The 13,137-nt window shown below is 47.9% G+C and overlaps 1 protein-coding gene across 3 annotated transcripts in view; it reads right to left on the bottom strand.

The window, feature by feature from the left end:
* Flnb (filamin B) overlaps nt 1–12,701 on the bottom strand; it is a 145,882-nt gene extending 133,181 nt beyond the window's left edge. For all 3 annotated transcript variants that reach the window (XM_090322884.1, XM_090322892.1, XM_090322899.1), the window contains exon 1: nt 12,261–12,701. In XM_090322884.1, the coding sequence (XP_090179010.1) occupies nt 12,261–12,552 (292 nt within the window). In that variant the 5' untranslated portion in view covers nt 12,553–12,701. The remainder of the gene's footprint in view (nt 1–12,260) is intronic.
* Between the last annotated feature and the right edge of the window lie 436 nt (nt 12,702–13,137).

Raw genomic sequence — 13,137 nt, 5'->3', positions numbered from 1 at the left:
ATCTTCTGGATCCAAGCCAACAGAGTAGCTAGGATTACAGGCATAAGACACCAGCACCCAGCTAAAATACTCTTTCTTTCTCTTTATTCACATACATTAGTTATTGGGGGAAATTTCTGTGCCCCCACATCCCCCATATTGAAGCTTAAACTCAGGACAAAAGCACTCTTGTTTAGCATTTTCCACTCAGGGCTGGCACTCTACCTACCACTTAAGCCATAACTCTACTTCCAGTCATTTTAGTGGTTAATTATAGATAAGAGTCTCCCAGACTTTCCTACCAGGGCTGGCTTTGAATCAAGATCCTCAGATCTCTCAGCCTCCTGAGTAGCTAGGATTATAAGCATGGTGCCTGGGCTCACAAATATAATTTTGTAATAACAACAATAACCACCAAAAAAAAAAAAAAAACTTGAGCAATGGAAGTAAATTTCAGACTTCTGAACCAAGCTGAAGGCTTTCAAGGTAAAGCCAGTAGGACAGGATTCTAATCTCAAAGGAGAGTTTGAATAATAGGCACCTACAACCCCACTCGCTAGGCAGGGTGTGCCTTGCTTTCCTCATCTTCATGGGTATAACGGTTGCAGAGTCGCCATGAGGTTTCCTTTGGCTATTGTGGGAAAGCACTTGTCACATGCCTGGTATTCAGTAAATGAACTCTCCAACACACTCATCGTGTCTCCTAAAACTGAGGCTATGATTATTGTGGCTCAAATTTGTTTCCAGAACGTCATGGAGCAACTAGGAGAAGACCTTGTTCTCTAACAGTTGAAGCAAATCATAGACATTCGGGGAAGATGCCTCTGAAGTGCTGAGCTCTTCAGGCTCCACATCACAGTTCCCAAACAAGGTGTTCCACAGAAACACCATATCCACTTCCACTATGCATCTTTCCTGCTTCCCTACAGGCTGCTTAGATCCCAGTGCTTTGCATTTTCTGCAAACAGAAGCATTGCAAACAAGTCAATGTACTGGGCTTCTTATTCATGTATGAATATGCTTTATGCTACAGACTGTTAACTTGTTCCATAAATTATTTATTATAGTAAATTCCTACTAAGTGCCAAGCTCAGAGTCACAGAGGACAAGGGACACAGCCCTGAGCTGGAATGGCGGAGTTGTGTGGCAAAGGAAGACAGGCAGGTCTGGAGACCAATCCAGCTGAGGAGGTGGGGGGGAAGGAAGGGCACTAGGGCCTAAGAGTGGGGCCTGCTTCAACTAGTGAGTAACTCCATGAATACCCAACAAGGAAGCCAAGGAAAAGGGACAGAGAACCGATTATGGTGAGAGGCAGGTCTGCAGGAAGTGGAATATGACACCTGGATGCCTCTGGAGAAGGGCGCCGAGACCCAGGGGCATCCCAGGTGCCAGCTGGCCTCCTCCAACTGAGATGAGGAATGTGACAAGCCACACACAGATGCTTCCAAGCCAGGACCCACCAAGACTCCTGGGCACAGAACACAGTTTCATTTTTTTTGTTTGGGTACTGGGTCTTGAACTCAGGGCCTAGACACTGTCCCTTAGCTTTTTTTTTTTTTCTGCTCGAGGCTGGCACTGTACCACAACTCCGTTTCTGGCTGGTTTGGGTGGTTAATTGCCCACTGCCCTCTTGTGAAAGAGGCATCTTGTAGATAAGAATCCAGAACTCTGTTCAATTCCTGGAAGTGCAAAGTAGCCTGTTAAGAGTCTCAGCCCCTGAAAGTCCTCCCTCTTCCTCTAGCTGCTTTACCCCACAGAGACCACAATCACTTCATTCTTGGGCAAGAAGTCCCAGGTGCAGCCAGTGCCCTGACAAGCTGCCGAAAGCCAAGTCACTCTTGTTTCCTTAGGATCTGATAAGTTACTACAGGGAGGCACAAGGAAGTGACTTACACTCAAGCCACACAAGCATAATACCAGCCCAATATGGGCTGGACTGTTTTCTTGAGCGAGTGCCAAAGGGGACATGAAGGAAATCTGATTGTAGTCACTGGAAACCTTGTGGAGTCTAGTGTTCATTCGTCACAGGCAGAAGGAGGCCCTGTTGCTGGCCTGTACATCTGAAAATCTGAATATATGTGCCACAGCAAATTTACACAGCCCTGCCACAAGTCCCCACCCACTTCCCCATATAGTGAGAATGCCAACATTCCACTCCAGGTTCCAAATAAATTCTACCTCATTGGTTGCCTTTATATCTAAAAGGAAATTCCAGAAAAGTTGTCTGGCGTGGCAAAAAACTGTCCGGGCCTTATGAAAATACTCAGAAAGGTGACCCATTTAGTCAAAAGAGCTTTCAGATCTCCATGAGAAAAGGAATTCATGCCAGCATAAAGGGCCTTCAGAGAAGGAGAACAGGAGAGTTGTGTTAACGCCCAGACCTTTCAACAAGCCAGCCCTGAGCGGCTGTGGAGGCTGAGTGCTGAACCAGCTAAACACACCACCTTCTCTCAGAGAAGCCCTTGGGGAACAGGCTCGGCTCCCGGCTGCTGTGGGAGCCTCAAGCTGCCTGCTTATCCGTGAGACTGCCTAAAACGAGCACAAAGCCTCTTGTTTAAATTGCGAACAAACTGGCCACTGGACCAGAAGCACAGCCTGACAAAGGCCAGTCAGTGCCAGGCCAAGAAAGGCACCCTCCCACAGGTTAATGTTTAAAGGTAGCACAGGGAGGGGATGCGGGTGAGTCATTTTGCTAGATCCCAGCTGGGCCAATGTCCACTATCACCAGGATCTCCTGGCATGCTGCCCCCCCCTCACTCTCTCTCTCTCTTTCATACACACACACACACACACCCCTACCTGCCTTGTAGTATGCATTGGAGTCCCCAAGATGCCGATGCCAGATAGAGGCCAGGAGGAATTTCAAAGTCATCTCCTTTCTCACCTCTGGCTTCTGGCCTCACACCACAAGCCCTACCCAGTCCCCTCCAAGCAAAGCCGCCTCTACTTCTCTGGTGCCTACTGTCCATCTGCAGTAATTTCACTGCCCTTGGTGATGAATGGCCAAGAAAGAGAAATGGCTCCAGAAATGGTAGGTAAGGCCCCCATCAAGAGATGGAACCCAGAAGTTTTGTCTTACAGGAGGCAATTTCAGCATCACATTAATCAAGCACAAATGTGGACAGTTTGGAGAAAAACAAACTATGATATAAATGAAATGCAACAGACACAAGTAGAAAACAGTCCTTCGTACAACCTCTCACTTTACCTTACAATGTGTGCAAGCCCTGCACAGACACATAAAAATACTTTACAGCATGATGCAGGGGAAGCATGAAGCTCAACCTGTGGAGTGAGGCAGGTTTGAGTCTTGCTTTTCTCATCTATAAAAATATAAAGAGGACTGGGAATGTGGCTTAGTAGTAGAGTGCATGCCTAGCATGCATGAAGCCCTGGGTTCAATTCCTCAGTCCCACGGAAAAACAGAAAAAGCCAAAAGTGGTACTATGGCTCCAGTGGTAGACTGCTAGCCTTGAGCAAAAAGCTCAAGGACAGTGCCTAGGCTCTGAGTGCAAGCCAGGTCTGGCAAGGGAAAAAAAAAATAGAAGCACCCAGTGCTGGTAGCTCATGCCTGTAATCCTATCTACCTGGGAGGCAGAGATGTGAGGATCACAATTCAAAGCCAGCTGGCGCAGCAAAGTCTATGGATACTCTTATCTCTATCACCAGAGAAAAACAGAAGTGGAGCTGTGCCTCAAAGTGGTAGAGCTCTAGTGTTGAGCCAATGAGCTCAGTCAGGAACAGCACTAGGCCTTGAGTTCAAGTACTATAATGGACAAGAAAGAAAGAAAGGGAGGGAGGGAAAGAGGAAGGGGAAAAGGAGGAGGAAGGGAGGGAGGAAGGAAGAGAAAACTACTAGTAGCTGGTTGTAGTGGTATATTCCTTTAATCCCAACCCTGGGGAGGCCAAAGCAAAAGGATGGATATGCAGAGAAAAAGGACTGGAAATAACAAAAGGCAGTCAGACAATGCTTAACAGAGGAGGCAAGCAAAAATAGTCTATATTTTATATGTATTTGAAGCTGGATAGGTACGCATTACTGGTACCAAGAACAGCCTTAAGAAAATGGAGGACAAGGGTCTTCTAACTTTTGAAGGAGATAGATATAATTCTTTTTTTTTTTTTTTTTTTTTTTTTTGTGGGTCATGGGCCTTGAACTAGGCCTGGGCACTGTCCCTGAGCTCTTCAGCTCAAGGCTACCACCCTACCCTTGAGCCAAGACCCACTTCCTGTTTTCTAGAGGTTAATTGGAGATAAAAGTCTCAGGTTCTTTTGTGCCTGGGCTGGCTTTAAACCTTGATCCTCAGATCTCAGCCTCTTCAGTAGCTAGGATTACAGGCGTGAGCCACCTCTCATCACTGCATTCTTAAGAACTATGTGTTTCTGCATCTTTCTCAAGTTTTCCCCCTAAGGCATGGAGCTATTTTCCCATGTAAAGTGAATTGGGCTCCTAACACCCCTAGACCATTTCTATGCTCCTGAAGTACTGTTGCTTATTATATGATAGCCTGAAATCCTTTTGTGACTACAAAACACATTAATGAATAACCAGATTTACAACAGCAAGGTAAGCCAGACACTAGTCAAATGTCAAGAAAGGCAACTGTAATAATCACTGCAAAACAGGAAATAGCACTGACTCCCACTGGCATGGCTCATTCCACTGCACTTATTCAGTTAAATTTATTGAGAGATGGGGTTAGACAACACAAGTCTACCTCCTTAGACTAACCCAAGAGGACAATGAAATTCAAAATAATATGTAGGGCCAGGAATGTAGCTTAGTGGTAGAGTGATTACATAGCATGCATGAAGTCCTGGGTTCGATTCCTTATTACCTACCACATACACAGAAAAAGTCAGAAGTGATGCTGTGGCTCAAATACTAGAGTGCTAGCCTTGAGCAAAAAGAAGCTCAGGGACAGTACACAGGCCAGGCCCAGAGTTCAAGCACCAGGACTGGAAATAAAAATAGTAATAATAATAATAAAAGAAAATAAAGTGGCTACAGAAGTTGCTAAGTACTAGACCACTTGCTAGTATACACAGGAATCTGGATTTGAGTCCCAACACCATTAAAAAAGAAAGAAAGATGAATGAGAGAGAGAGAGAGAGAGAGACAGAGAGACAAAGAGGAAGAGAGGAAGGAAGGAAGGAAGGAAGGAAGAAAGGAAGGAAGGAAGGAAGATGGGCAGGCAGGCTAAAAGAAAAACCTGAAGGTAGACATGCAAGCCCCCAGTATACCCTAAGGGTACAAAACACATGCATGGATTCATGATAGATTTTTTTTTGTCAGTCATAGGATTACAGATATAAGCCACTATTACCAGGCCATTGATATCTACTCATTTATTTTTTGGATTTCTTTTCCAAAGAGACTAACCTTTATGAATACTTGATATACATACTGACACACACACACACATATGTATTACACACACAATATATATAGATAGATAGATATAGATATAAATATTTATATAAGAAAGGGAAACATTTAGCCAGGTGTGGTGGCTTATACCTGTAATCCTAGCTACTCAGGAGGCTGAGACCTGAGGATCACAGTTCAAAGCCAGCCTGGGCACTAAAGTCCATGAGACTCTTATCTCCAATTAGCCACTAGAAAACTGGAAATGGCACTGTGGCCCAAGGGGTAGGGTGGTAGCCTTGAACTGAAAAGCTCAGGGACAGCACCCAGGCCCAGAGTTCAAACCCCATGACCAACAAAAAAAAAAAAAAAAAGAAAGAAAGAAAGAGAGAGAGAGAGAGAGAGAGAGAGAGAGAGAAAGAAAGAAAGAAAGAAAGAAAGAAAGAAAGAAGAGGAAAGATTTAAAGATTTAAAGGTTTCCATTGACAGGAAAGACAGAGCAACACCTGACACCACATCTAAGCGCCCCAGCTCAGATGGCCTTTACTGGGTTCACCCATCCTACCCTAATCTTGCCGATAGGGGACACTAGGCAGACATCTTTCCAGCCTCAGCTTACCCTACCTACCTATCCACCGTCCCTCTCGCTCACGTTGACCTTCAACCTGACACATTCTTCAGTGCTCACCTACTCCTAATTTTACACAAGATTTTCCACTTAGTTCAAAGGTCCATTCCTCCGAGGAATCTTCCAGATTACCACTCCAGCCTGGGAGTAGGTACCTTCAAATAAGAAGAGGTCTTGAACTTGCTGCGTTGGCCTCCAGAGTGCCTGAGCACTTTGAAGTTCTCTTGTTGGGGGCTGCCACATGGATCCTTACTGCGACTCAGCACAGACTGCAGCAAGCTAGTAGGAAAAGGGGACCTCAGCCATGTTCCCAGCCAGCTTAAGGTTTCCACTTTAAACCAAGTCCCAGGTGACGTGCGTGTGCCTGGAGGTGTGAGAGGGCCTCTGCTACATACAAGCTGCTCTCCACTTAGCTGGCTCTTCATCCCTCCACAGTGTGTGAGGAAGGCAGTGACATGACTCTCATTATTCTCATGGGCTTTTAGCAACTAGAACTGGACTTGGTTCAGAATTAGCAGACAAAAGCAACAGGACTCCCAACACACTCAGCTGGCCACAGAACAAAGATCTGGGCTGGGATTCAAAAGCACAATAATAAACCAAGTGGTGTGGTACATTCCTATAATCCCAGCACTCTTTAAAGGTTAAGACAGGAAGTTGAAGACTAGCTGAGCTACACAGGGAGACTGTCTCACAACAACAACAAAATACACACATACACATACACACACGCGTACACACACAATGAATACCAGTGGCTCACAGCTGTAATCCTAACTACTGGAAAGGCTGAGAGCAGAATGATTAGGTTTGGGACCATTGTACTAAGTTCAAGAAACCCTATTTCAAAAACAAACGGTAAGGGGCCGGGAGTTTGGCCTAGTGGTAGAGTGCTTGCCTACCATGCACGAAGACCTGGGTTCGATTCCTTGGTACCACATACATAGAAAAAAGGTCAGGAGTGGTACTGTGGCTCAAGCGGTAGAGCTCTAGCCTTGGGAAAGTCCAAGAACAGTGCTCAGGCCCTGAGACCAAGCTCCAGAACTGGCACAAAAAACAAACAAACAGCAAGAGAGAAACAGAAAAAGCAGGAATGGAGGCATGGCTCAAGTGTCATATAGTAACAATCTACTAAGTGCAAAACCCTGAGTCAAACCTCAGTACCACCAAAAACACAAAAAAGCACAGTAAATATTAATAATGATGTTAGTACTCTGTTACATAACTTAACCTAATGAAATAACATGCTGTCAGTAACTCAGAGCTACTATTCTCCTGCATGTTATAGATGGAGAAACAGACTTAGAAAAGTGAAAACCCTGGACCAGAGCTGCACAATAGCTAGAGGTATAGTGGGATTCACAATTAGGTAGCCCTGCTTCAACCCCATGCACTGAAGCAGGAGGCTTTTTGCAGAGCCTCATCAGTGAGGACTGAGAGGCTGAGTGCAGATGACTTTGTGCAGAATGAAAGGTCCAGTGGCCATGAGCTGCTGGAGTCAGCTTTGAGCATCTACTGCTCTGAAAAACAAAATAGCCAACACTCAAGTAAGCCCTCGATGCCCGCCTCTCAGCACAGCACCCAGGCCCGCAGGAGGGAGGGCTTGCAGACATACTTGGCTTCAAATCAAAGCCCTCCCTCCACACACTCTCCAAGAATGAAGGTGGCTGCAGACTGGCACACGGGCCCTGCAATTGCTAGAGGAACTCGGCAGAGACCTCACCAGCATCTGGAAGTGATTGGCCCAGAGATTCCTGACCGGGGTGGAAAGTTGGAATGACCAGCCGCCTGGAGCTCCCATCCAGCTCGGAAACAAAGAGGGTGTGAATAGGGCCCTGGAGGCAGCCATAACATACCAGGGTCATCCTCCTCCCAGTGGGGACACCCTTTAGACAGCTCCCAACTCTATTTTGGCAGGAAGGACAATTAACATCAGCTCACCAAACTGATATAACCCAGAGTGGTACTGACTTTAAATGTGTGCAAGCCCTCCAGCATGGCCTTTGAGAATATCATGGGAGGGTACCTTTAGTCAACAAGTATTCACAGAGTACTTATTATATACTCTGCAGTGTTCCAAGCATTTTCTTAAGATATTGACTTGTTCCATCTTTATAACAACCTTTCAAAGAGGTAGTTATTATCCTCATTTTAGCAATAAGACAACCAGGGCAACCAGAAATTTCTTAATAGCTACTTTGTGACAAATGGGATTTGAATGGCGACTCCTCACCTTTAACCCTATAGAGTCATGTGCTACATCATTGCAAACGGCCCAGAACTTGATTATAACTGAAGTATCCCACTTTGCTACTTTTTAAGTGCTCTCTGGGTTTGGGCTACATTGTATCTAATATATGCTAATGTACACTAAGAAATTAAACAAGGAACAGAATTTGAATTCTGGGTACCAATTTAGTGGTGATGGGACAAAAGCCAGTAAGTATCTCATATCTATACAATCCTTGCTATTCTGGAGTCTGAGATCAGGGGATCACAGCTGGAAGCCAGCTCAGGCAGAAAAGTCAATGAAACTCTGGGAGACCCTTTTTCCTCCAAGTTAGCTAGGCTACCCAGAGAGCCAGAAAGATTTCTGGAAGGACAAGTAAGTAAAACTGCCAGCTATAGTAAACAATTAGAGCTAAACATGCTGAGGTCTCAGGCTATAACAAGAAAGTAAAGAAACATTTTTAACTTTGGGGTAGAGCCTAGGGTGGACCCATCTTCTGATGAACCACAAATTGGAGTAAATAAATAGGCAGGGTTGACGTTCAGTGGACTCTAGGCAGACATGGCAGTCCTCTGGTATCTTGTGGTCTTACAAGTGGACTCACTTACATGGTTCTGATGGTTCCCATGATGTATGCTGTTGGGAGCTACCCAAGGTACATAAACCCTCTGTATTCATCCAATGCTACCTTATTTGATTATAGAGTAACATATGATGTACAAGGTAGCAGGAATCTCAAAAACAAAAACCCACTAATGAGCAGAGCACTGGTGACTCATTCCTGTAATCCTAGTTACTCAGGAGGATGAGATCTGAGGATCAAGATTCAAAGCTACCCAGGCAGGAAGTGAGACTCTTATCTCCAATTAACCACCAGAAAACTGGAAGAGGTACTGCGGCTCAAAGTGGTAGAACATTAACCTTGAGTAAAAGAGTTCAGGAATAACACCCAGGCCCTGAGTTCAAGTTCTATAATCACACATACACACACAGAGCCTACCAATGAAAACACACATAGCAGGAATTCCTCAACAGAGACAACTGATGCCACCTCCTAAGAAGACATCAGATTCAAGATTCAACCCCTGGGACTCTCCTTACAGTTCAGAGGACCAATCCTATCATTCACAGAGAGCTGTCTTCTCTGGCGGGAGAGACTTAAAATGTGGGTACCTGGTTGCCATGCCAACAACCCAGATCTAAAAATACACAGTGGTATTGGGGGTCCTTTGATTGGGCAAGAGGTGCTCAAGTTTACCAGTCTCTGATATAAGAAACAAAGTCAAGTGAAGGATCAGTGTAAACAGCATGGGAAATTTGAGTTCCAGTCACCACTCGGTGCTTGCTTAGCTGGGTCACTTCCACAACTTCTCTCCTGTTTTCCTTCTTTAGGGACAATAATACAAGCAACATCATCAGTAACCACAGCAACCGCTTTCTAAGTACTTTCCATATGGCAGGAAGGACAGAGCCAAGCCTTTACCCTTCCAAGGTTTTCAGAACAGATCACTATTGAAGAATTGCTATTAGTAAATGACTATGGTAGATATTTCATGCCAGGAATTAACAGAACACAATAAATACATGGCAGCTGCTTCAAATGGAGCTAGCTGGGGTCCCTCTCAGTCCAAGGCAACATAACATGAATACATGAACTGAAGTAGTTTTCAATACTGCTCCAGGAGCAGTGGGAAGGCTTTAACCCTCCTGGCACCTTGCATGATTGACTGACTACCTGTCTCCAAAGGCTGGAAAACCTGTTTGCTTTGAGATCTTTCTGGACAGTAACTAGACAGAAGTCATAGATGTGGTCACACCTGTTCACCCAGGAATGCCACCTTGGGGAATATGAACCAAGCAATATTTTAAAAGGAAAACGAAAAGCCAGGTGCCAGTGGCTCACGCCTGTCATCCTAGCAACCCAAAGCTAAGATCTGAGGATCACAGTTTGTGAAGCCAGCCCAGGCAGGAAAGTACATGAGACCCTTATTTCCAATAAACCAGGGGGAAAAAAGCTGGAAATGGAACTGTGGTTCAGGTGGGTAGAGCCCTAGCCTTGAGTGAAGAAAAAAAAAAAAAGCAACTCAGGTATAATGCCCTAAGTTCAAGTCCTAGGACCAGCAAACACAAAAGAAAAGAAAAATCACAGTGTAAATTGTGGTGGTCTACAGAAAGACTGACAATGGTTCATCAGCAGAGAAAAAGCCATTCCAAGGCCCTAACAGATCTCAAGAATGAAAATTACAAGGACCAAGTAGAAAAATGGAAGGCAATCTTTTAACACCTCCCTGCCTTTAGAATGAGATACACAAGCCCAGAACACTGAAATAAAGCCATGCTGGACACAGCTGCTGCCTGTGTAAACAGTTGGTAAATTAGGCAGCCCAGGGTTTTTCTGGAACTGTGGTTTCTTTTTCCTTTATTTTTTTTTTAAGAGATTCGATGTCATGTTTGGATACTCCTGGTTTACTTTCTTTGTTCAGTTAATTAAATAAATACACATTTAAAAAAAAAAAAACAACAAAGAAGAATGGATCCAAGTTGAGCTCAGCCAGACCTGGAGATTCACTCCTCAGAAGAGGAATGAGTTCTGGGAGGATTCTTACATTCTTCTCCAACACAGGGAAAGACCTTCCCCCTCAAGAAAAAGACAACAGTCCCCCCAGGAAGGTCCCCTCTGCAGAGATACCATGGGGGAGGGGAGGCCTGCTGAGAGACTGGCTTGGTAGTAGCAGCAGGAAGTAGGAAGCAGCAATACCTGGCAGGACAGGTGTGGGGGAGGGCAAGGCCGGGAGGAGGCGCAGCCTAGAGGGAACCCCTTTTGCTCTAGAGAAAGTCCCAGCAGCCACACCCTTTCTAACTGGAGTCCTTTCTTTCTGACTGCGGTGGTTAAAAGGACCTGGTTAGCTAAGGAAGAGATCCCATCCCCAGATCAGTACTTCCCTGGAGACACACACACACACACACACACACACACACACACACACACAGCCTACATAAATGCACATCCACACTGCGCGTGTACTCTTTAAACATGTAGAGTACATCCATGCAGTGTGCTCCTCCTACATGCCTCGTGTAAATGTGCCCACAGTGGACACACATCCTCAGCCCTCTAGTGACGCTCGGAGAAGCCCCGACTGCCCCAGGCCACAAGAGAGACTACATCCCTCTCATTCTTGCTCCTCAGTGCAGGGGGACAGGAACCTGAACTCCACCTCCCCCTCGTCTCTCAGGAAGGACTGAGGATGGGGGCAGGGCCGAGGAAAACAAATCCCTACTTGTGTCCACTCCTTCAGTTCTCTGGCTTCGATTCGCGCGACCTTGGATAAGTCAACTCTGGGGACGCCCCTTCAGGGGGCTCCTGGGATGACAGGTCTGTGATGAACAGGTTAGGCGGTACAGTCGCCCGGGACATGGATGGGGCCCTCCACAGGAGAGTCAAGACTCCTTAACTACTTAACCACCACCAGGATCTCCGAACTACCCCCGCCAGCGGCGAGCGGCGCAGGCTGCGCGCCTGGGCCGGAGGGACACACCCCCGCGGCCCCCCGCGCGGCCCGGACCCCACCCAGACTCGGAGGTCCGGGGCGGTGAACTCTCGCTCCCAAGCTGGTCTCCCCAGCCAACGCCCATTCGGGGGGAGCCTGCGCGTGGGCCTGGGTGCACCCCACGAGTGCTCCGAGATCCACCCACGGAGACGGACCATAGACCGGATTCCCGCCCCCGCCACGCCAGCTCTCCTAGGGGCGCCCCAGGCGCAGAGAAAACCCATACCCCCCATCCTTCCCTCGGGTGACCTCAACCCTCGTCCTCACCCCCCACAACCAACTCCAGAGCGCACGGCCGGGAGCGCGGCGCAGGACCGTCACGCCAGGTCCCGAGTCAGGCACCAGAGGTGGCACCTAGGTCCTTAGGTCCCCATTCCCAAGGGTGACCCCCCCCCGGCCTGGGCGGGGAGGTGGGGCACACGGCAGGGGGTCCCCACCACCACCTTTTGCAGGGGCGCACGGGCGGGAGGGAGGTGGGGCCCCCGCCGGCGCCTGGGCACTCACCGATGGACACGAGCTTGATGCTCTCGTGGTCCAGGAACTCGAGCGCCACGGACACGTTCTCCAGCTGCATCTGGCGGAAGGTGGGCCGCTGGTGGTACTTGCGGTACATGCGCTTTTGGCTGAGCACCTCGAGCAGCGCGATGAGCCGCAGCCCGTCGCTCAGGTCGGTCTGCAGGTTCCCGATGCGCTTGTTCACGCACTTCAGGTGCTCGTTGCACCAGCGTGTGAACGTGTTCTGCTGGATCTTCTTCCACGGCGCGTCCTCCGCCAGGTCCTTCTCGGTCACCGGCATCCTGGCGGCAGGGAGAGAGCGCAAAGCGCAACGAGCTGAGGAGGACTGGTTGTCCGAAGGCCCACAGGCCGAGGGCGACAGAGAACCAAAGCGGAGCGGGAGCGCGGCTCCAACTCGCTGCTACCAGACCCGCGGCCGGAGCTGCTCTGAGGTCGCCCGACCCAAAGCGCGAGTGGCGCCTGGCCCTGCGCCTGCGCGCTGCGACGCCCCGCCCTCCAAAGCCCCGCCCCGTCCGACCCCAGAGCGAGAACTCCCGCCCTAGCCACGCTCGCCCCCTGCCGCCCGAAGACGGCACTGCACCCAAGGACTCCAACTTGGGGCGGGGTGGGGGCTCTCTTTTTCCAACTACCACCCCAGCAGGGTATCTTTCCTTTTTCTTCTACTTTTTTGGGGGGGTAGGGTGTCCTGAAAACCACACCTCCACTCCCAGCTGTGTGTGTGTGTGTGTGTGTGTGTGTGTGTGTGTGTGTGTGTGTGTGTGTCCTAAGGCTTGAACTCAGGGCCCGAGCACTGTCCCTGAGCTGTTTATCTCAAATCTAGCATTCTACCACCTAGCCACAGCTCCACTTCCAGCTTTTTGCTGAA

Source organism: Megascapheus bottae, chromosome 2 (assembly GCF_031878675.1).
Source record: "Megascapheus bottae isolate mThoBot1 chromosome 2, mThoBot2.hap1, whole genome shotgun sequence".
Classification (NCBI taxonomy): domain Eukaryota; kingdom Metazoa; phylum Chordata; class Mammalia; order Rodentia; family Geomyidae; genus Megascapheus; species Megascapheus bottae.
Note: the sequence above shows the minus strand (reverse complement) of the source record. Positions and strands in the feature narration are given on the sequence as shown.